Source organism: Salminus brasiliensis, chromosome 19 (assembly GCF_030463535.1).
Source record: "Salminus brasiliensis chromosome 19, fSalBra1.hap2, whole genome shotgun sequence".
In the NCBI taxonomy this organism is placed as follows: Eukaryota; Metazoa; Chordata; class Actinopteri; order Characiformes; family Bryconidae; genus Salminus; species Salminus brasiliensis.
Window position 1 is genome coordinate 7,663,442 of NC_132896.1, and position 23,282 is coordinate 7,686,723.

The window sequence follows — 23,282 nt, forward strand, 5'->3', positions numbered from 1 at the left end:
CTCGCAGCAGTGCCAAGCTCCGTCCCGGTCAGATAGCCTCTGATGTAATCCTGTTAGTTTAAGCAGGCATATAAATGTCTCGCTTTCGCCTCCTCCTCACACACGTGCGTGTGCAGACACACAGAAATACGCACATGCATGCACGCACACACACACACACACACACACACACACACAGACAAAGCTCATTGTCTGATGTCTAATTTGAGCATGAGCTTAACAAAAGGATGTTATTTGTGTCACTTTATCTCCCTCCCCCTTTAAAACCATGCAGCCCATTCCTGCACATTAATACTCCATGCAGTACCAATGTGCTCACTGTTACAGATGCATTACAGTAGTACAGTAGTAGCTTAACAGATTACACATGTGTATCAGCTTCAGTTTTGAAGTGTATCTCAGTAGCTGTAACAGGAAAAGCTGTAACAGCATAAATATTGGGACACCTGCTCATTCGTTATATCTTCTGAAATCAACAGTATTAAAGAGTCCATCCTGCTTTTGTTGGAGTTAGTGTCCAGGGAAGGCTTTCTACTAGATTCTGGAGCATTGTTGTGAGGATTTGATTGTATTCAGCGACAGGAGCATTCGTGAGATCGGGATGTTGGATGATGATCCAACACATTTACATTTACATTTAAGGCATTTAGCAGACGCTTTTATCCAGAGCGACTTACAAAAGTAACACACCTCACCCCCAACTCCCCAGCTCATCCCAAAAGTATTGCATGTAGCACCAACCATCATTCCAGAGAACACAGTTCTTCCACTGCTTCACAGCTCAATGCTGGGGGGCTTTATACCCCTCTAGCCCACACCTGCCATTAGGCAGCATGATGCCAATAGGTTCTTGTTTATCTGCTCCACAGAGTCCTATTCTATTGGCAGTACTTCTCAACTGGGGCTAGACAAGCTGTGTGTAACTGTGTATATCTGCACACCTGAGTCAGCAATGGGTACAACTTAAAGTAGCTGAATGCATTCATTAGAAGGGGTGTCTACAAACATTTGGACATATAGTGTTTCGCCATACTGCCTATTCGTAGTTGATATATAAACAGGTGTCAAATTGAATGTTAAGAGACATAATACTACATAAGAAACACAAGCACCAGACAGATGTAACGCTTGATACAATTAAGCAGTGAACATCCCATCATGCTCCGTGGTGTGTATAATGATGCTGAGCCCAGCTGACCTCAATTTCAGATCAAGATGTCTAAAGGACTACTCAGCTGGCCACAGTGAGCAACACTTAAGATTTTAGTGACCTCTGCATTTAGATCTGTGGGCAAGGCATGAGTAAACAGGGAACTGTGGTGGAAAATGCACATTTAGTGGGCTGTTCCTCAGGTGACTGAGAATGTAAGTGCTGGGCGTGATCAGACTGTTAGCATGGGCATTTGTCTGGGCTGGCTGCAGCTTAATAAACAGTTATTCTGATCATATTCATCCTTCACTTTTATAAATAAAGGTGCTACACAAGGGTTGTTTGGGTGATGATGGCCTTTCCTGGACAGTAGAGACAGTTACTCCAACAAAAGCAGGAGAAACTTTTTTTATTGATTTATTTATTTTTTAATACTCTTGATTTCGGAAGAAACTATGGATGAGCAGGTTTCCCAATACGTTTGTCCATGTAGCATGTCTCTTTTACAGACATGATGCCTTATTTAACTGTCTTAAGAAGAAATGCACCGGATCTCAACCCAATGTAACACCTATCTAAGTTTATGGACCAGCGTGTGAGAAAGTGCTGTCCTCCACCACCACCTCCAACACCAGTTCTTTTTGAAGAATGGGGTTCCATCTCTTCAGTATGGTTCCTGAGACTTGTAGAGTCAATGCCAAGGCGTGTTGGAGCCGTTTAGATGGCTTGCGGCACTTTGCAGCAATTTGAGACAAAAAACCTGAAACTCAACCAGCTCACACATGAACCCTTACCAGCCTCTGCGTTTCTCTGTTTGTTCTCTAATTTGTAATCTTCAGAAGCATCCCCAAAAGTCTGTACACATCCGGCATAATTAGACGAGCTAGGTTTAGAGCACTTTCAGCCTTTCTGCATTCTAGTTTTCTTATCAGTGTTTTTGCTGTCTGCATATTCCAGCCCTGCGCACAACCCAAGACAAACATACAGCACGCTCTATACACGTACGCTCTATGTATGCTCTATAGGGTCACATGCATCTGAATTCAGGACAGAAATGTCCACACGCTTGTGTGTTAGCTCTAATTGTCCTCACATGAACTCCAGTCTGCTCTAAATAAAAAAACAGACTGAACTGGCAGATGCCCTCTCCTTGGGGGAGAGAGAGAGAGAGGACATTTCAACCACAAGAGTTTTCAGTTCGTTTTCCTGCATCACACCTAACTGCCCCAACTTGTCAGAGGCATCCGCTCACCTCAGGTGCACAAAGCCCGACTGATTCTCAACATCCCTGTTTGTTCCAGCGTAAAACAAGCAGCGAAATTCTGTCAGAAGTGCAGATTCTAAACTTTTAATTAGGGATGTATGATGAGTGACAATTGCTTTAACACAAGCATTTGATGGCACTGGACAGGTGTTTGATATATGGATCTCGAGGAGAGCAGAATGATTAGTGATGCTGGACTATTACACTAAACCACACTATGTCCAAAGGTTTGTGGACATTTAATCAACTCTAATTAGTTATTAGTCGCACAATTCTTTTTATTCTACCCTAAAATAGCAGCTTCAGAATCATGTTGATGCTCCATTGACTGTAACAGGGAGAATAGCGTCTCTATCATTCCCACTCCAGCCTGGAACGCTGCTTCTGCACTATGGAACTTTGGTGGAGCTGCAAGAGACCTCTTGGGAGAACGCTATGTAACGCTGTGCAACCCGAGTTGTATTAGTGTAAAATCCTGTAGTATTACTCTACCACCTCAGTCCATGTGCTTCCTTATCTTCAGATGCCGCTTCTATATTTCTCATCTTGTCAACAAATGCTGTTTTTATAGCTGTCCATGAGGGGGAGCTAAATGCATGACTTGTATTTGTAGTGAATTACACTGCCCAACTGTAGAGGGAACCCAAAAGCAAAAAGAAAAACAAATATTGCATGCTTTAGGTACACCCTTTACTGACAAAGGTGTGTTCAGCTGCACACACACACACACACGCACAGTGAATTGCACTCTGGAGCAGAACAGAGCCTAAAGGGTGTTAAAGCATTGAACTGTGTTGTCTATGATTAAGTTATATCCAGTACATTTAGGATGTTGAGGAGTTGGAGAGGTGTGTGTGACCCAGAAGAAATCATCCCACATCAGCACCTGACCTCACTGAACTACTTGATTTTGAAAGAAACATTGTACCGGCAGGTGTCTACAAACTTTTAGCCATACAGTCAACCTGCATTTTTCATTAATTGTACTGCATTTTGTCACCTTACAGAAATTGTTGTACGCTATGTCCAAATGTTTGTGGACACCCTTAATAATTAATGCATTCAGAGACTTATAGTTGCACCTGTTGCTGACACAGCTGTGCACACACACACAGCTTGTCTAGTTCCTGTAGAGAAATAGTGCGAGTTGGACGAGTTAGAGTTGGAGACGATGAGGTGGGTTGGTGATCATCCAGCATGCTGACCTCACTACTGCTCTTGTTGCTGAATGCAAAAAAGGAAAATTTTTTATTTATTTCCTTGCATTTCAGAAGCAGCAGTATATGAGCAGATGTCCAAATACTTTTACATGAGATCCACAGCACAGACTTGTGAAGCATTGCTCTGGGTTTGCCTTATTTGTTTGATTGTGTTGCATCAATTTGCCGTGCTTTGCTGTGTGTCTACAGTAATCTGAAGAGTCCTGAACTCAGCGCTCAGTACAGCATTTGAGACTCTGTAAATCTCTGTATTAATTATAATCCTGAGCCCTGCCTGAAGCTAATGATGTAATTATCTTGCAAATAAAAGCAACAAAACTCGGCTCATTTGAGTGCGTGTAAAGAAGAGGGAGACAGTGAATATATTGTGTGGCTGTTATGAAAGTGTATTATCGTCCTCCTTTGTGGGGAAACGAGGCTCGGGTCTGCTCAGGAAGGGGCTGACGGTTCAGTATTGGATTGTGATTTAACGCCTTTTCTCTTTTTCTCTTTGTTAGGACACTTCTCTCCCTGGGATGGCGCCAAACAGGTAAATATTTACTCGCTCGCTGTCTCGCTGTAAAGTCTGGTGCGTTGTGTGGAACATTTGGGGGACATGAGCACTGTAACAGATGTCTAGTACTGTTTTTGGAGTTAACTGAACTTAGTTTAGTCAGAAATTCTTCTAACTCACATTTTAACTCGCATCTCAGTCTAGTCAAGCTGAACCTCAAAAAGCATTAGTATATAAACTGCAGCTAAAACAGAGTCTGTGGCTCAGTTAACTTTTTTATTTCCATCTGCAGGTTAGAACTCCCCCTATTATATGACATCGCCAGACTGAAAGGCTTTTGACAACGGAGATCTGAACCCTTGCTTGGACTTGAACTTATGAGCGCCTTATACTTGATGAGCAGGCAGTTAGACTGTAGGGCCACTCTAGAGTAAATTTACCTTTCTGTTCTTTCTTAGACTCAGGGATGTACATTAACCTTTAGAGTGGGGCCGCTGTCTAACTGCCTGCTTGTCAAAAGCCAGGAGATCATAAGACCACAGTCTTGATCACACTCCATGATCAGGAGTCTGAGAATAGGAAGGCCGCCCTCTACACGATGGGGCAGTTGTAACCTGTAGATGGTAATAAACAGTAAACAAACTAAGGGGGAGGAGCTATAGACTAAACAACTTACACAATATTAAATCAGTTTCAGCTGCAGCTCATTTAACAAGTTCTTCTGAGGCTCAACTGCAGAACCAAACAGAGATGCAGAACTAAAACATGTGAGTCAGAAGAATGTTGAGTTAAGCTGATGGAGAGAACGCTCAGTAATCAGTTACTGCATCATTTTAAGTTGGGCTAATCTTCCTTTTCCACAGTATAGGAAAGCATGTACTCTATTCCAGAAGTCAAGGGTTCGTATTCCAGTCATGGTTACTGGTGAAAGGATGGCGTCGCCAGTCTCATAATGGCTACAGAGTTTGAATACAGATATTACGTATTTCTTCCCCTATCTGCACTGACAGTGCTGAAAGATCTGACAGCCTCATGAGGTACAGGATCAAATCATGTCTTTGTGTAAAATAATAGGATTTGGCTGCCAGTGGAGGTTGCCCTTTAACACTGATCTGGGACCAGCTCTCCCTTCCTGCAGCCTGATCTTAGCCGTTCTAAATGACAGTACTGTTCTGAGCTGGGCTCTGTGTTAAGCGGGTTATTGCTACCTACACCACTGGCACAACTGGTTACTTCTATCCCGTATTCCACTGCTTTATTGGGTGTCAAGAAATCTGAAAAGAAAATGAACAGGGGTGACAGACGCATTAATGCAGGCGCCACGGGGGGGCCTGCCAAATCAGTATGCTTCCCATGTTGTTGAATTAGCAAACAAAGCCCTGTAACTGATGGCGAGGTGTGTGTGTGTGTGCGTGTTTGTTTGTAGAGACTGAATGTGTTTGTCATGAAGAGAAATTATTCCTAGTCCAACGATTATGCAGATCATTCTCAATTGATATTCCTCTACCTCTGTCCCCGAGATCTCCCTTTTTCATCATGCTGTCATGGGAAGTGAATTGCTCTGCCAGACCATGAACAAGCTTTTCCCGGCCTCTCCTCTCGGCTGAATCTAAAACGCCACAGCTGTCTTCTTGTGATTTTCAGCCCTCCAGGCTCCTTTATGGTGTAGCATATTCTAGTGTTTTATCAAACTGAAATGTGACCCTGAACCTTCAGCACTTTATTCCTGGAAACATCTTCTGAAAGCCTTCAAAGCATTTTCAAGGAGGATTAGTTTTCCAGATCACTGTAATGTGAGGTACACTGTGCACTATGGGCTCATCGCAGATCTTTAAAGAGTAACACCACTCCCTCAGTTATGACAAAGGCTCAAAAATGGGCAGGGATTTTTAAGAGGTGTGGCTACCCAGTTAACAGAGAACGTTGTAAGAAAGTTCTGTGGAAATCGCCCTGAAAGGTTACATTAATAAAGTCTTAATCTTTTTAGATAAAACGTTATTAGATAGGGTTGTAACGCTACGCAAAACTAATTTTTCGGTTCGGCTGCTATGTGCATTGTATAACCACCGCTAGCTTCCCGAAGAACATGGACAGTGCTGGAGAATCAATTGACACTTTTGCAACTGAGAGGTCAAATGAACCAGCTTCATCGGGGGAAGTTGTCTCATCAGTCAGGGCTACTTGACTTGCCTCACCAATTGGAGCCATTGGCTTAATCCGCTGAAGGATTAGTGACAGCAGTGAGTTTGAGATGTGACAGGATGGTAGGAAATTCTGTAACACCGTGGTAGTTCCTAATTACCTGTTCCACTAGATCCAAATACGGTAAAACCCTGAATCCTGATTTCGTAGGTGCTTTGGATTTCAAACACATGAGCTAGATTTATTTTAAAAATACATTTAATTCATTTTGATGTCAAGAGATGCGTCTCTTGTGTTGCATCTCCAGGGTCTGGGGTAACACAATACAAGCTGAGGAGGCTTCAATTAGAGTAATGAGGTGAACCCCCACCAATGTCCGAAAGCATCCAGAGACACTAGTGCTCTAGTGGATTCAGCAGCTTTAAAGGCTTTGCCTGGGCTCAGATACTGGTCTGCGTAACCTTTAGAGTAGCTGGAGGATTAATATCCATTAGGGGGCAGGTCAATGCTGAAGCATGCCTGGCCCACTTCTTCAGGTTTTGTTGAACATTATTAAGCAACAGTGAACATTCAAATCTCATTGTTTATCTCGAGAAGATTATGAGAACAGACAGCAGAAGAGGTTGTTCTAGTTTGTTCAGGCTGCTCCCGACATCATGTCACATTGTGATATGTTGGTATTGCATCTTGCAGAACACGTTCATTTCTGAGCACCACCATGTCCTTATTTTGTCATTTGTAGATAAAATAAGGCTCATGCTCCTAAAAATAAAGGTGTTTCATAGGGTTCTTAGAGCGTGATGGATGTGATGGATGAACCAACCATTAAAGGGTCTCCAGAGCAAAAAACTGTATTGGCATAGTTGAATAATGAGAGTACACACCATGAACCTCAAACACCGTTTTGTCCCCTACTTCACCCACCTAGCTCTTAGCTCATTATACCGTATTTACACCACTAAGATTTACATTCACCCTACCCACTAGCGAAAACCTTTCGAGGATAAACACAACAGTTACTTGGGCGAATTTGAAAGCAGGGCTAAAAAGGCTAAAATCTAATGGTATACAACTGGGTGAGGCACTGCTCCGAGAAGTGCTTTCCAAAGGAAGAGGTGCTGCAAGTATTCGTGCAATGGCCAGAGGAATGCCATGAGCCAGTAAAGCATGGCGGTGGTAGCCAAGTGCTAGACTAAAAGCTAACCCTATCAGATCCTGCTACAATGTCTTCAGCTAGCTTACCCACGCACTGTGCTGACTGGACACTGTTAAGATTCAGAGAGCTATGCTAGGCTAGACTAGGCTGATCTATGCTATGCTCTACTATAAAAGGAAACACATTGTGTTTTATTCTAATGCAAAATAACAGGGTGGTAAATAGGCCTGTAAAACTGCATATGGGCATTTTTTTTGTTCCAACCACAGTATAAACCACTATATAAAATATATAAATATAATAAATGTACTATTTATAGATCAAACAACAACTTAAAATACTCAATATACTTATTATGTGGTACCTTTAAATTGCCATCGCTCAAAGAACCCTTCGAACTCCTTTAAGAGTGGAGGATGGCCTTATAGCACGCCCACTGCCCACACACAGGTGTCAAAATCTGCACACACAACCATGAAATCTCCATCAAATTGCAGTAGAATGGGACACTTTGGAGCAGAAGTGTCGACTAGAGGGGTGTAAAACTCCCCGCCGTTGGACTGTGGAGCAGGGAAATTGCATTCTTTGAACTGATGGAGCATCATTGAACACCTTCAGGATGCTCTCATGGCTGAATGAAGTCAAATCCCAGAAGCAACATTCTAACGTCTAGTGGAAAGTCTTTCCAGAAGAGCAAAGGCTGTTACTGCAGCAAACTGCGGCCAGCTCCCTGTTATATAATAACAATTATAATAATAGGAAGAAGAAACAGAAGATGAAAGAAGACAAATAAAAAAAGAAATTTAAATAATAAGAAGAAAAGAGTACCATTTTATTATGCAATTATACATATACTAATACTTGTATTATGTAATAATATTTATCATATTATTAATAAATATTACTACAATATTATACATGTTATAGTTTATTTATATTATATAGTATTATTTATAATATATTATTTATATATTTTATTCTTATAACATATTGTGTCATTTGTCAAAGTGCTTTGCAAAAAATAAAAAATAAAATAAAGAGAATAATATAGAACACAAATTTCAAATTAAAATATGAATATTATTATTTTTATTCAGACATGGAGCCATATTCACAGTGAAACATGATGGGGTGATATGTGACTGGGTGGTAAATTTGATCCTGAAATGGCCACAGTTCTTAATGTGTTCCTAGCACCTTCATCAATGCTATTAATATGAAATATTATTTTCTTGGTATTAATAGTGTAAAACGTTAAAAAACTGTATATAAAATGCCTTTATGTGTGACAGGATGGAAGGGTTGAGCTAGACGGAACCTGTCTAACATAAAAATACAACAAATAAACAATTTAAAAGAAAGTCAGAAACTTTTGGGGGTTGACTGCTCCAACAACTCTTATGATGTAACTTCCTGTTTGTGATGCCATTTAAAGGAACAGTAAAATAGACAGACAAAAATAATTATTTGTGAAGTTAGTGGGGAGATGGAGATCTTATTTAAAATAAACAGTGACACAAATAATTCTGAAAAGTACATGTTGAATATGAAAAATAATGTTTATTTTGTTTATTTTAGAGGATTATTTTTAGAAAGGAATCTGATTCGTACAATTAGCCAAATGTCAAATCTTAACAAAAGTCAAGCTAAACGTTATGTAGATGTTTAGCTGCTGTTTAACATTAAGAGGCCCTGGTAAAGAGGGATGTGAGTGAGAGCAGCATTTGCAGAGCAACAGAACTGGAATGAAGGGCTAACAGGTAGTGGGTTTCGTGATGCCTCAGGCGTCTAACTGTAGCACTGGTGATCTTCTGCCACACTTCACACACACACACACATACACACACACTCAATTCATCTCCCACAGGGAGAGCCAGGGCTCTTCGCTCCACTACCATCTGTAATGGAGACCGAGGGAATAATGAATAGGCTCACTTTTACCATGAACTTTACCAGCGTGCTCCTCATTGTACTTACCCACTCAAATGCACAATCACTCACACTCTCTCACTGCTCATTCATGGCAATTGTACCAGCATCAAGAACAGAAAAGCAGTCTCAAGCACATCCCCCTGCTGTGAGTTCACGTCTGATGCAATAACTTGTTAGGCCTTTACCCTTCACCTGTAGCTCAGAGCTGCGCACTGTGCCCTGCATATAAGTATTGCTTCTTAAAGCTGTAATAACATACATAGTGTATATGGTAACCCCTGCTGAATAGCTGTGCTTTTCATACTCTCACTTTGTGCTCCTATTTCAGCTAGATAAAGGGTTGCTTTCACCTAGAGTTTTTAACATACCATATATGGGCAAAAGTATTGGGACACCAGCTCGTTCATTGTTTCTTCTGAAATCAGGGGTATTAAAATGATTTAATGATTCAAGAAGGCTTTCTACTAGATTTTAATGCATTGCTGTGATGATTGGTTACCCTCACCTCATCCCCAACTCTCTAACTCATCCCAAAAGTATTGATTGAAGCACCAACCATCATTCCAGAGAACATAGATCTACTGCTCCACAGCTTAATACTGGGGGGGTAATACTGAGTTCTATACTATTGGAAATACTTCTCTACAGGGACTAGACAAGCTGTGTGTGAGAGAGAGAGACGAAGAGAGAGAGCGAGCAGTTGCTGTGTCAGTAATGGGTCCAACCTAAAGTAGATTAATGCATCTATTAGAAGGGGTGTCCACAAACATTTGGACCTATAGTGTATTTGTATTTTTGTATGTTTTTGTATATAAAACATCATGAAAATATCATGAAAGTCCTTTTAAAACCAAGATCCTTCTAATGGTTCGTTGAACGCTGCCATAGAAGAACCGCTTTTGATTCATCCCACGACCTACATAACTGCATAACTGGTACTAACCAGTTTGTATGTGTGTGTGTGTTTGCAGTGGGACCCCCAGGGAAGTCCCCAGACCAGCCTCACGGCCCCTGGCCTATCACACAGCGCTCCACACCCTGGCCAGCCACTCCACTGCACCTCAGCCCCCGATGCAGAAGGAGTCCACCTCAGCAAGCCTGACCCTTACGACCTGTACGAGAAGTCCCGTGCTATTTATGAAAGCAGACGTAAGTCAAAAGGCTTTTTAACTTGATTAGAACGAACATCTGAACAGCCGTACATTCAGAACCTCATTCGGCCCTTGTGAAACAGGGTATTTATGGCACAGTAAATAAGCACTAATAATAAAGTCCTTACTACTGTGGTGTTTTTACATGTTTTCGTTAAAAGCCAGTCTAAATTGACCTATTAATGAGCTAATGCATATTAATGACCAGTGCTCAGCACCTGTTTTGTGCACAAATGGACATGATAATGTACTGTCAAAAAAATCAAAATACAGATTGTAATACAAGAAGCAGAAGTGATATTTGCTAACAAACAGCAAGAAATAAAAATAACAAAATAATTAAACTTTTAGATAAAATAAAAAAAAATCAGGTAAAAACAGTACTTAACAAAAACAATGGCAAGAGGAACAAAAAAGTGAAAGAACGGGAAGAGTCCTGGCACTTAGCGGAAACTGCATGTTTGCTCTGATTTGATTGATTAATTTCTTATTTAGAATCAGGACCATATCTCTCCTTAATCTATATGTGCTTTTTTATCTGCAGGCTGAGCCGTGTTCAAATCTGTCTTAAATATTAAAGGTTAGATTCCGTACTGATGTTTTAATGTTTCTCAGGCAGGTTTAACCTGCATATTAGCTGAGAGGGTATTTTTGCAGAATTTGTTGATGGCTTGCCTGTGCGACCAAACATGTTTGAAATCGTTGTAGAGATAGGAGTCAACTGCCAGCTTCTAACCTGATTATTTACCTTCAGATTTATCCAGGTGGTATTTGTTTTGGTGTACCCGGTGTTCTTTCATGAATCGCTAATGACACATGCAAACGAAGAAGAGCAGGGTTGTGCCACGGATCAACCCTCATTTAGTTGCTGTCGCAGCAAAAACCTTGTATCTCCAAAATGGCAACTTTACTTGATGACAGCTTTCAGTGTGAAAAGATTTTATTTGAAACATTTTGGAGCATTTCTATTATTTCATCATGTGATTGATTAATGTATTCATTTATGAAAGATTAAACATGTGACTATGATGATATTTGCTTCTAATGTCATGGTAAATCTGGCAGTGTATTTCATGAACCTGACCCACTGTCTTTATCCCCTTTTAAGTTATTTAAATCTGGCATATGTGTTCTGCCATATTTAGTAACACCAAGCACATTTTGGTAATATTTTCAGCGCAAAACAAAATCACATCTGTTTATTTATTATATGGATAGGGTTTATATATCAAACCAATCAATTTCAACAGAGGCAAACAGAATAAATGTCAGATATTAGCCCTTTATTTGCAATATTAATGGACTAAACAAGCAGAGCAAGAAACATTTTCAAATAAGATCATGTACCTATTGAGTTTCAGTGTGTTGGAAAGCTGCCGTTGTGAATATAGTATTGTTCAGCAGGCGGACCAAAAACAAACCATTGCCACATTTTAGTCAATTTTGTCAAACTGAAACAGAAATCAGCAGCCACTGGAGAGAACAGACGGCATCTGACAAAGCTTACCGCTCAGAATGTCCTCTGCTGACCCTGGTGTGTTACTCTGTTCTAACAAAAGCATTGCGGTTAGATATGAAGCCAAGAATCCCCAGACAGTTTCGATGATTTGACAGTGAATGTTGATTGTCTGTAGAAAAGAAGCTGGGAGGTGGCAGATGGTAGACATCCATATGGTTGATGAGGCTATTAGAATAGTACATGTCATAAATGTAAACCAATAAGAAAGGCACTGAATCTGACACACAACTGAAAAGGTTGAAAGTGAGGGCACAGGATGTAAATATGGAGGGATGGATGCTAACTATGTGTATGAATTCAGTGTTGGTTATCTTTAAATACAACAACACATTGAGAGCAGCTGTGAAGGATGTAAGATGTGCGGGGGAGCCTGTCCAACTCCGTGCACCTCTGAGGACTCAGGTTCTCTGCGGTCAGTGTGACTGTGCGCTGACCTCTCTGCACTCTCCCCTCTGAATGGAACGCAAGTGTGAGCACATTGCTGTGTGTTTTTACCCAAGGACGCTCTGCGTAAGAGCGCCGTGCTCTTTACCCGCTCGCCTCGTCGAGTTACACAACTAAAAAAGCGTGAGCTCTGTTTGTTTTCTTGGTTTGAGCGGCAGCGGTAATAATAACCAATGCCCAACAGGCCTTTAGCTGATTTCATTAACTCGAACCGGTTGCTTCACTGACAGAAGCCTGGCCTCCCATATGTCCGGATTTCAGCTGCGATAGGCAGAGGTCATTACGGCACACATTCATCTCGCCCGGACGGGAGTAATTCCGTTCGCATTATGCAAGAGAGAGGAGTCGGCATGCATGTCTTACTGTAATTCCGTGTGAATGAATACCAATCTAGGCCATTCATTCTCATAAAATCACCATTTAGTGGTAAAAAGCCTCACTGATTACCATCTCCTCATTATTTCCCATGCAGAGCCTGGGCCACCGCGAACACTGACTGACTCTACAGGCAAGTAGATTATTCTGCAGTTTGTTTTCCATATTGTGCTGCTCATACCCTGATATTCCATATCGAAGAGTTAATGCATCTGTCTGTAGTTAATTCCCAGAGGATAGTGGGTCTATATTTAACTCCTTATGTACCAGCATGGCTCTGCTTAGGACTACACCATAGTGTTCAGCAGTGCAGTGTATAAGATGCTAGGTGACCTAGGTGTGCACAGAGAAGAGGTTATTTGACAAACCACCACGGTCACGCAAAAACTTGTCTCTCCAAAAAGGGCAAATTTACAGGAGAAGGACAAATATTCCTAACTGTCAATGAAAGTCTGTGTAAAAATATTTTGTTCCAAGTAATTTGGGGCATTTCTGTTGGTCCATTTATCGTGAAATTTGGACACAATGTGAAGAACAACTGCCAGATCCACAATATGTCAAAAAGTAAAAGCAGCAAAAATGGAGATATAAGGTTTTGCATGTCAGTGACAAAATGATGAAGGTCCATGTCCATGAGCTGAGCAGATGGGATTGTGTTTTGGAGAATGGCTCAGGCCTCCTCGGGAGATGGCCATTTCCTTATTCCTGAGTGAAAAATGTTTGTTTGATTTTTTTATGGGCAATATTCTGAGTGCAGCATAAGGGTGATTGTTGTTTATTGGACAGGTTGAGCAGATGTTTTCTTAGCCACAAGTCTGAATGGCCTCACAGCAAGCGCAAGGGCTGGTATATTCTCACTGAACTGCCACATTATTCTCTTCCTGTGAGCCCATGGTTTTCGTTTTGAGTTTTTTGAGAGTTGAAACTAGAGGAGTAAGGTATCTTTAAAGAATAATATATATATATATATATATATATATATATATATATATATATATATATATATATATATATATATATATATATATTTATATATATATTTTTTTTTTTTTTTTTTTTTTTTTTTTAAACACCCATTTCTATGCAGGTGCATACAGTCTCTGAGGCAGTGCAGCTCAGTGTGGATATGATGAGTGAATTATTTATTTATTATTTTTACTTTAGAAATTAGAATGAAGGGATTGATGTTTATGATGAGCTGTGATATACAGCATATACGACTATTTTACAAATAGCCTAAATAAGAAAACAATGCCAAGTGTCTAAAGAAGATCTTAAGAAAATAATTAAGACTTTTTTAAGATAATATTTGAGAACTTACGTGTTATTTTACAGTTCTGGGGCTGGATTCACAAAAGCTTCCCAAGAAACAAGTTATGACAGATTTTAAGATAAACACCAACATTCATTAAAATGTACTAAAAAAAAAACACAATATTTTTACAAGCAGCTTCAGGAGAAGCCACCAGGGGTGCTTTTCCAACAGGCCTAAAGAAGTTTCACGTACAGGGCTGTGCAGAAGTCCGACTCCACCTTTTTAAAAATCATTTCTAGTCAACACTGCTATCAAGGACAGGTTATTGATTTATCAGGACGAAAACAAAACAGAGAAAAATATCTTTAACAGAAATGTACCCAGAAACCTTTTCTATACCACCAAAGTTCATAGTTAGACGTTTCGAAGGAATATTTTCTGCTTCTCACAGTTCAAGCCATCGCAAACATGTTCAGTGATGCTGAGGTCAGGACTCTGGGGTTGGTCTGTCCGTTGTTCTGAGCGCTCCAGCACCTTCACAGTTTGGCCTGTTTTCTTTTTACAATAAGAGCTTCTTGATCAGATCCACATCCTTTCAGACCCACAGCAAAAAGTCGTCTTCCCACAGTGGCAGGATGGACGGATGCATCTGTAGATGTTTTCAGATCTGAAGTCGACTCAAAACTGCTGTAAATCTAATTTTTGGAAGTCATATGTTATGAAGTCATATAACATATGTTTCTTTGACTTTCTCCTTTCTTATGCAGGTACATTATCTAACATCTAGAACGTTTTATAAACATTTCCTAAAGGATTGTTTTGAGTGAAAATGAAATTAAAGAAGGCTGGTCTCTGGTCACTTTTGCACAGTGCTATGCACAGTCAAAAGTGCTATGCACAGTCAAAGGCATTGAGTCAGGTGTGTGTCTGGTACTGTAAGTGAGTGCACAATTATAGAATCGTGCAAAAAAGAGCATTAACTGAACCTGCTGTACTAAGATCTGCTGCTGCTCCTCAGGTGTGGAGTACCAGGAGGTGGAGGTGCACCTGCTGCGGGAGAAGACAGGCTTCGGCTTCAGGATCCTGGGAGGGGACGAGGCGGTGCAGGCTGTGAGTCCGGAGGCCCGTGACAAGGCTCGTATGGGGCAACTGAGGAGAACCCAGTGACCGCTTCACCTCATTCCAGCTCAGGAAAACACATAGAGAGAGAGAGAGAGAGAGGGAGAGAGAGGGCAATAGACAGACAGACTGGAATTAGAGCCTTTACTGAGCACTCCTAACAGTAGGAGAACAATAGATGAATGTTGGAAGCTACGATGCTTTTTATTGGATTCTCTTGGCAAGACATTAGCTTAGCTTTGCCTTGCATAATACAGGCTTTTTACTGTGGGTAGAGCTACCCACTCCATTGCACCTTTTAAGCTAGCCGTGGCTAGCACTCCAGATAAAGCCTACTCAATCTCAAACAGTTTAGTGTTAAGACGCTGTCTAGAGTATACAAACAAACTGCTGCTTCTCCGAGCTGTGTGCACTCTACGGATGTGCCGGCAAGTCCAGATTTCCTTTCCACAGTCTTACACAGTCATTAGAACACCCCATGAAAACCCTTTGTCTTGAACATCTGGCCATTTGATCTTCATTTGAACAATATCAAGAGAAGGAGGTAATATACACTCTATGTCCAAATGTTTGTAGACACCCCTTCTAATGAATGCATTCAGCTCCTTTAAGTTGCACCCATTACTGACACAAATGTGCAAATGCACACACACACACACACATCTTGTCTAGTCTCTGTAGAGAAGTGTAGCCTATAATATGATTTCTATGATAAACAAGTCTAACGCCATGTCTAACGCCAGGCATGGGCATGGGTTTCCTCCTTCTTCTCCTCACATGACAGTCACACTTGTGTGGACTCTTTCTGATGGTAGATGTTGTACATCGACATCAACTGTGGCAAGAGCGACATTTAAGGATCTTTGGAGACCTCTTTATCTTCTGCTCCGCTCTCGGGCTGAATTTGACTTGAAAATGACCTGGTCTTGTTGGCAGTTGTTTCACTTGTAAATTATTTTGTGGGCAGGGGAGCAGCTGATTTCTAATTGTTCTGAGATCTTTTTAAATGCCTTCTCAGACTCCTAAGCATCTGAAACCGTCTTTCTGAAGGCCTCAGAGAGCTCTTTAAATCTGGCCATGGTGATCTTTACCACAAACTTCTAAAATCATGAGCAAATCAGACCAAACATCTGAGGTTTAAATAGGACAGGCTCCTCCAGAATCCTCTCGAACCATATTCTGATCATCTGCACCTGATTCTAATTCTAAGCACTTTAAGCATTTCTGTTAGTACTATTTTACAAATGATTTTAAAGACATTTCTTAATTCATTAAGTGTTTAGTCATATTACCTCCATCTCGCAATATTGTTTAAATGAAGATACATTTTTTTGTCAAAGCTTTTCATGGTGTCCTAAATAGTTACTGACTAGATAATGAGCCTTCCGATAATTAACTGGATAATTAGGGAGTTTGAGAGTGTAATATGAAGGTTTTTCACTGTCACAGATCGTGATTGGCGCGATAATTGAGAACAGCCCTGCGGAGCGGGACGGGAGGCTGCGTCCAGGTGATGAGCTGGTGTCCGTGGACAGGATGCCCGTGGCGGGCCGGCCACACCGCTACGTCATTGACCTTATGCATGCAGCTGCACGCAATGGCCAGGTTACCCTTACAGTGAGACGGAGGGTCCTGCCTCCTCAGCCCAGTGAGTATCAGACGATGACGAACTGAATTTGACACCTACTCAATACACTTTTTATTGATTAGTGAAATTGATTGAAAGGTTTGTTTTATGTTGTTTTATCAATTCAGCAAAGTTTTATAGTAGATAAGAAAAATAAGCCAATAAAAAATCGCTTGACGGGCCATTACTTTCCTTATTACATGTGGCTGTAAAAGAGCAGCAGCCCAGTGTTTCCCTCGCCCGAGGCAAACTTGAGATACCTGACACCCTCTGGATAGCTGCTGCTTTGGAGCAAAGCAGTTCCACTTGGAAAGCTTTTAAATAGCTAATGTTCTGCAAATAGCTAATGCTCTGTTCCTAGAAAGCAGAAGCTTGAAGAGACAAAGTGGGCACAGGTGGCTTCTGTTAACCACAGAGTACTCCAAAAGCATAGGGAGTGGGAACCGGCACCACATCTAACCAGATAAATGGGCCAAAGCACTGACCTACTTGATGGGAGGGCTCATTTATAACAAAACACAAGCCCAGCTGTTTCTACATTATCCATGTATTTTCAGTACTAGTCTATTCTGAGTGGTTCTGCAGGCTTGGTGTGTTAAGATGTTATTGTGCAGTTAATTAGCAGCTTGTTTTTTGGTCAGGCTGTGCACCAGACTGACCATCCTGAGTCTGGCTGCCAGCTCGATCTGGCTCTGTGCTGAATGTGTAAAGGGAAATTTTGTAGCAAAGTATCTGTTTGCCTTTCCAAACTGGCAGTAGCCGAGCAATAAGCAGGTCTCGCATTCAAAACCAAACATTTGAGCATATTCACTACAGTGGCGAAGCTTGGAGAAGCTCCACAATTTGGGCCAACCAGACCGCCCTGGTCAAAAAACATCAATTAACCCCCCTTTTTCCTCTTTGGTAAGCCGAAGCCTAAAGCAATTACTGAGAACTGTGTCTGCTGCCCCCTGCAGGTCAGCCGTGTGGTGAGAATGGTGCAGCGACCAATCAAAGCAGCTCCCCCCGAGGCCACGCAGTGTGTCCAGTCAACCTGCCGCCCACCACTGATGTAGTCATCCACCGGAAAGAGACCGAAGGCTTCGGCTTTGTCATCATCAGCTCCCTGAACCGGCCTGAGAACACCACCACAATATGTCAGTACCCCCCCCCATCCACCTCTCATCACCCACTTTGCTTTTCCAGACTCATTTAAAGGATTTTAATTGTGAATAATTAGTTCATCAACTTCCAAAGTGAACTGAAAGGTAGTGAGAGTCACTAGTTAGTGTCTGATACACTATATGTCCATATGTTTGTGGACACCCCTTCTAATGAGGGCATTCAGCTACTTTAAATTGCACCCATTGCTGACACAGATGGCACAGCAAATGCACATAGCTTGTCTAGTCCATGTACAGAAATACTAATGCCAATAGAATAGGACGAGTTGGGGAGTTCGGAATGAGGTGGGGTGGTGATTATCCAGCATCCTGACTTCCCAATACTTTTGTCCATATGGTGTATACATGCTTTCACAATAGACTTAAAGTAGCGTTGGTCATATCTTCCCATTTCATTGCCTGTATCTCCTTGTAAGTGTTATTTTCTGAAGCAGGACGCTGAATTGTGATCTGAATCTTTATCCAATTCTTTGTTTAAGCTGTGCCGCACAAGATTGGCCGCATCATCGAGGGCAGTCCGGCTGACCGCTGTGGGAAACTGAAGGTTGGCGACCGCATCATGGCCGTCAACAGTCAGTCTATTATCAACATGCCGCACGCTGACATTGTGAAGCTGATCAAAGACGCCGGCCTCACCGTTACCCTGCACATCATCCCTGAGGAAGGTCAGAGAGAACGATGCTTTAGGAGTTTGCAGTGCTGCTGTTGCTGCTTCCCTGTTATGTAATATAAAATTAGCATGTCAATAGTCTGCTTCCTCTATCGTCCTTTATTTAGAATTAGAATTAGAGACACACTGCACAGCAGTACAGTGGAATTCTGCCTCCGCATTCAACCCATCTGTGGCATTGGACATGCACACACTAGTGAATATGGGCAGTGAGAGCACACACTCAGAGTTGTGGGCAGGCACCTCAGCCATGAAAGCTGAGGGATGTTCTGGTCCCAAGCACAAAACTTTAGGCTATCACTGCCCCACCATAGTTCTCTGTTTATTGTTACTTATACTGTATTTATATATTATTATATGTTACATTTATATATTATATTGTTAGTTCACTTAAGCATAAATGTGGCTGCCTTGGAATATCTTTATATCAGTGGACAAAAAGGTTCTGTGCCAAAATGAGAGAAAGTTGAGTGTGTGATAACATTAGTGGAATAACAATGCATGTATCATTCTGATGGTCGGATACACCTGGATTATAAGCTTCAGGGTCATGATGGGAAAACTGAACTGTTGACAAAATGCTGCTTCTGGTGTTGGTAGAAGTTTCCTTCTGTGGTCCACGCCATGGCAGGTCTGGTTTGCCAGGATCCGTCTTCCATCATATTGTAAAGCAGCACAAGTGTGATATATTACACTGATAATAAGTCCAATAATTCCTGACAGACTCAGCTTTTTTCCATTATGCCAGTTATTGAACACAAATCTGGATCAGCTGAATGGTGTAATTAATCCTCTGATCGGATGCCAAGTGTTGACAACCCCCCAAAAAATACAGAAACAAAACAACAGCCCTCCGTGTCTGCTGTGATCTAGTGGGCAGATAATACACAGGGCTTTGCAGATGTACCGTAGTGTAGAGTAGCATAAAAGGCCACTGGTGGCTCTGTGAATAAGCCACCAGGGGGCTTTTTCACTCAGAAGTATGACGCACAATAACACATTGCATCAGACAGCTAAGCCTCTGTAGCATAACAAGGAATTTAACATCTCAGATGGCTGTAAAGTTATTTGAGTTCAAAGACGGCGTGTTGTGAATGGCGCACTCAGCCCTACAGGTTTGAAGCTAGCAGTGTTCCACTTGAACACTCGTTCTTCTCCTCCTTCACAGATGTGAGCGGCCCACACTCTGCCCCCACCTCAGAGAAGCAGAGCCCCCTGGTGGCTCAGAAGCACAGCCCTCAGACCCAGTCTAGCCCAGCGGCCCAGCAGAGTCCCACTGTGGTCCACCCCAGCCCACCGGCCCCCCACCCCAGCCCTGCTACCACCCAGCCCAGCCCACAGCTGGGGGAGCCAAGCCCCGGAGGTCCTCAGAGCAGCCCGTCCGTGACTCAGATCAGCCAGCCTGTGAGTCAGCCCAGCCTGGAGGCGGTGCAGTCAGGCGGCCCGGTGGTGAGTCAGGCAGGCCCTGTGGTGGATCAGGGCATTCCTGGCGTTCAAGTTCAAGTTGTTTCGGGCGTTCCGGTTGTTCAGGGTGTTCCTGTCGTTCCTGTTGTTTCGGGCGTTCCAGTTGTTCCGGGTGTCCAGATTAGCTCCATTGGTGGGGTACCGGTCACAGTTCCACCTCAGCTCTACCTCCATGACAGCAGGTAGAGTGTACTGCAGTCTCACTGGGGGCAAAATATGTCTCTGTTATCATTTGTAATAGGTCTGCCTCCAAGGATTACAACCTATCATTTACTCTTCTTGGTTTTTGCCACTTTGTCCCGTCTCAGTGTTCTAATCACCTAAAGATCTATCTGTGTTCTTTATCCATAATTCAGTGCAGCCTCAATCTGTAGGCATTAGAGAAATTTGAGGGGGGCATTTTTTAGTTCTGCATATAATGCCAAAACATTTAATGCCAAAAATGTGTAATAGAGGTTGTTTCTTTAATACTGGCCGCATACCTCTACATAAACGGTCCACAGAACTGGAAGGGGTTAGGTTTGGACAGCTCCTGTTGTTTTTGGGCTGGCAAACATTTAGGTCAAGTCCAGAAGATGTTAGTGTGTGGCTTGTCCACTGGTGTGCACACAGCTCTTCACACCAATCTTGGGGTTGAGCCATGAGGCCTGAGGTGGTGAAAACGTGTGCCTGAAGCAAGCACCACCTCTCGCTCTCACTCAGTTGTGTAACACCGCTTAACTCTTCATTGTGAATTATTTACCTGCAGATATCTTCTCAATAAAACATGGCTCTCCGTTCAGGGAGACCTTCACCAGTTGTGCACTGTAGCTCAACTCAGGTCTGCTCTGATTTATGCAATCTGAAAGATGAGAACTGAGACTTGACAAACTTGGCTCCTGCTCAGAGAGAGAAAAAGTGAGGTCTCCTAGTGTTTATGTTAAGGAAATGCCTGTAAAAAAAAAAAAAAAAAAAAAAAAAAAAAGATCCATATTGGCTGCATTTTGATGTATTAGATGGTCCAGCCATACCTAAATTCTGTGTTAATGGCCGGCAGTTCAGTAAATATTTGCATGATGTAATAAATACATTAAACTGCAGATGTATATATTTATATTACATCACTGCTTCACAGTCATGAAATTTGATTTGCTCTGGCTTTCTGCTAACTGGAACATGGTGGTGTTACAGGTCGGAGGTAAAAGCCAGACAGGATGTTAAACCAGACATCTGCCAGCCTCCTTACACAGACTACAGACAGCCTCCTGTGGACTACAGACATCCACCAGTAGCAGATTACAGACAGCCTCCCACTATGGACTACAGACATCCACCTCCTCTCATCGACTACAGACAGCATTCGATCCCAGATTACAGGCCACAGGTAGGACTGTGAGTCCCAGTGAAATGTGTGCTGTAAACCATACAATAAATCCACAGGATCTCAATATTGGTGGACATTATTGGTCACCAGAGAGCTTAGCATAGCTTAGCATGACTTAAAACTGTAACTAGAACAAATATATTAAAACATACTCTAATGACATATGTAATTATCTTTCTTACCGGATAGTACCACTGTCCTCTCTGGGCCCTATCAGTGTCCTCTTAGCACTGTGTGCCATTAGCTAGGTGAGGAGGTTGTGGCGGATCAGCCTTTCGTTAGCTAATGCTGTTAATGCTGTGGTCTAATTGTGTCACAAAAAAAAAAACACCGTGTGAAGACCAATTTTCTGTGTGTGTAGGACTACGACTACTTCACTGTGGAGCTGGAGAAGAGTGTGAAGGGCTTCGGCTTCAGCATCAGAGGAGGCAGGGAGTACAAGATGGATCTGTTCGTACTGCGGCTGGCCGAGGACGGCCCGGCTATCCGTAACGGCCGGATGAGGGTCAGTCCAGAATGCTCTTCCACTCACCGCTGCAACATGATGGAGTGTGTTTGTGTTCCAGCAACCTGTGTGCCAGACTTGGTTATGGCTGGAGCTGACTGTACCAGTCTGACCTCAGGTTGTGTTCTGGAATATAGAGCGTCCCATGGATGCTCTCCCTAACTGAATTTAGACGTCGTAATTTATTTGCAGACAGCACGGAGGCATTAGAGCTCAGCCATGGAGAGACAGAAAATGTTATCAAAGGGAGAATTTTCTTCTAAGCATTTGTCAGAAGTGGTGTGTGTGTTTGTGTGTGTATAGGTGGGCGATCAGATCATAGAGATAAATGGGGAGAGCACAAGGGACATGAGTCACGCTCGTGCCATCGAGCTGATCAAGGCGGGCGGGCGGCGAGTGCGTCTGCTGCTGAAACGGGGCACAGGACAGGTGCCTGAATATGGTAGGTATCATCCTGCTCAGCCTAACCATACATTTTCTGCACACTAAACATATTCAGTTTAACGCTTAGACATCTGAGTTATATAAAAGGATACATTTTCTTAGTTATATATGGAATGCAAATATGCTTGGCTGTATATAGCATAAAATATACTGGGCTCTTCTTTGAAAGCCCTGTCCAAAACTTGGAATAGTGTTTGTCCTTGGAAGAGGAGATATTTTATTAGATTTTCATTTAACGAAACATTGTTGCCGTAGATTAGTAGGGTTGTCATGTTTTGATGTTTGAACAAAGAGAAAAAAAGTTAGGTGGAGACACTCAAATTGAATAAGTAGCAGGCTATGTAAAAATATATAAATATGTTTAAATAATATAGCAACATTTTATTTAGGTTTAATGTCAGCAGACACTTCTATTCCAGTAATTTCCAGATTGGGCAAGAATCTAAACTCTTCATTAGACGTTGTACTCTGATGAAGATGGAGCTTAAAGACTGTCATCTGTATGTTAAAGTAATAAAGAAAAAATCTAATTACAGTCATAAAAACACCAAAACCCACCTCAGGTGTAGACAGGCTTGGTGTCCAAATTGTGGTACCAGGGTTGCAGGAACCGGTTTTACAGTATACAGTGGGATGCACACCTTGTCTAGTCCCTGTAGCAAAGTACTGCCAATAGAATATGACTCTCTGGAGCAGATGAATAGTGTCAGTCCAGCATAGTGTCATAGTGAATAGTGGCATGGCATGCTGCCTAATGCCAGACGTGGGCTAGAGGGGTATAAATTATTGAGCTGTGGAGCAGTGGAGCTCTGTTCTCTGGGGCTCC

The 23,282-nt window shown here is 42.1% G+C and overlaps 1 protein-coding gene across 12 annotated transcripts in view; it reads left to right on the plus strand.

The window, feature by feature from the left end:
• The window catches only part of magi2b (membrane associated guanylate kinase, WW and PDZ domain containing 2b), a 142,989-nt gene that overhangs the window by 110,728 nt on the left and 8,979 nt on the right, over positions 1–23,282 (plus strand). For 7 of the 12 annotated variants that reach the window (XM_072663942.1, XM_072663948.1, XM_072663951.1 and 4 more), the window contains 11 exons: positions 4,132–4,163; positions 10,329–10,506; positions 12,944–12,979; positions 15,120–15,235; positions 16,670–16,868; positions 17,804–17,983; positions 18,490–18,675; positions 19,849–20,326; positions 21,315–21,507; positions 21,869–22,012; positions 22,316–22,454. In XM_072663942.1, the coding sequence (XP_072520043.1) occupies positions 4,132–4,163; positions 10,329–10,506; positions 12,944–12,979; positions 15,120–15,235; positions 16,670–16,868; positions 17,804–17,983; positions 18,490–18,675; positions 19,849–20,326; positions 21,315–21,507; positions 21,869–22,012; positions 22,316–22,454 (1,881 nt within the window). The remainder of the gene's footprint in view (positions 1–4,131; positions 4,164–10,328; positions 10,507–12,943; positions 12,980–15,119; positions 15,236–16,669; positions 16,869–17,803; positions 17,984–18,489; positions 18,676–19,848; positions 20,327–21,314; positions 21,508–21,868; positions 22,013–22,315; positions 22,455–23,282) is intronic. The other 5 variants (XM_072663943.1, XM_072663947.1, XM_072663946.1 and 2 more) reach the window with 3 other exon arrangements.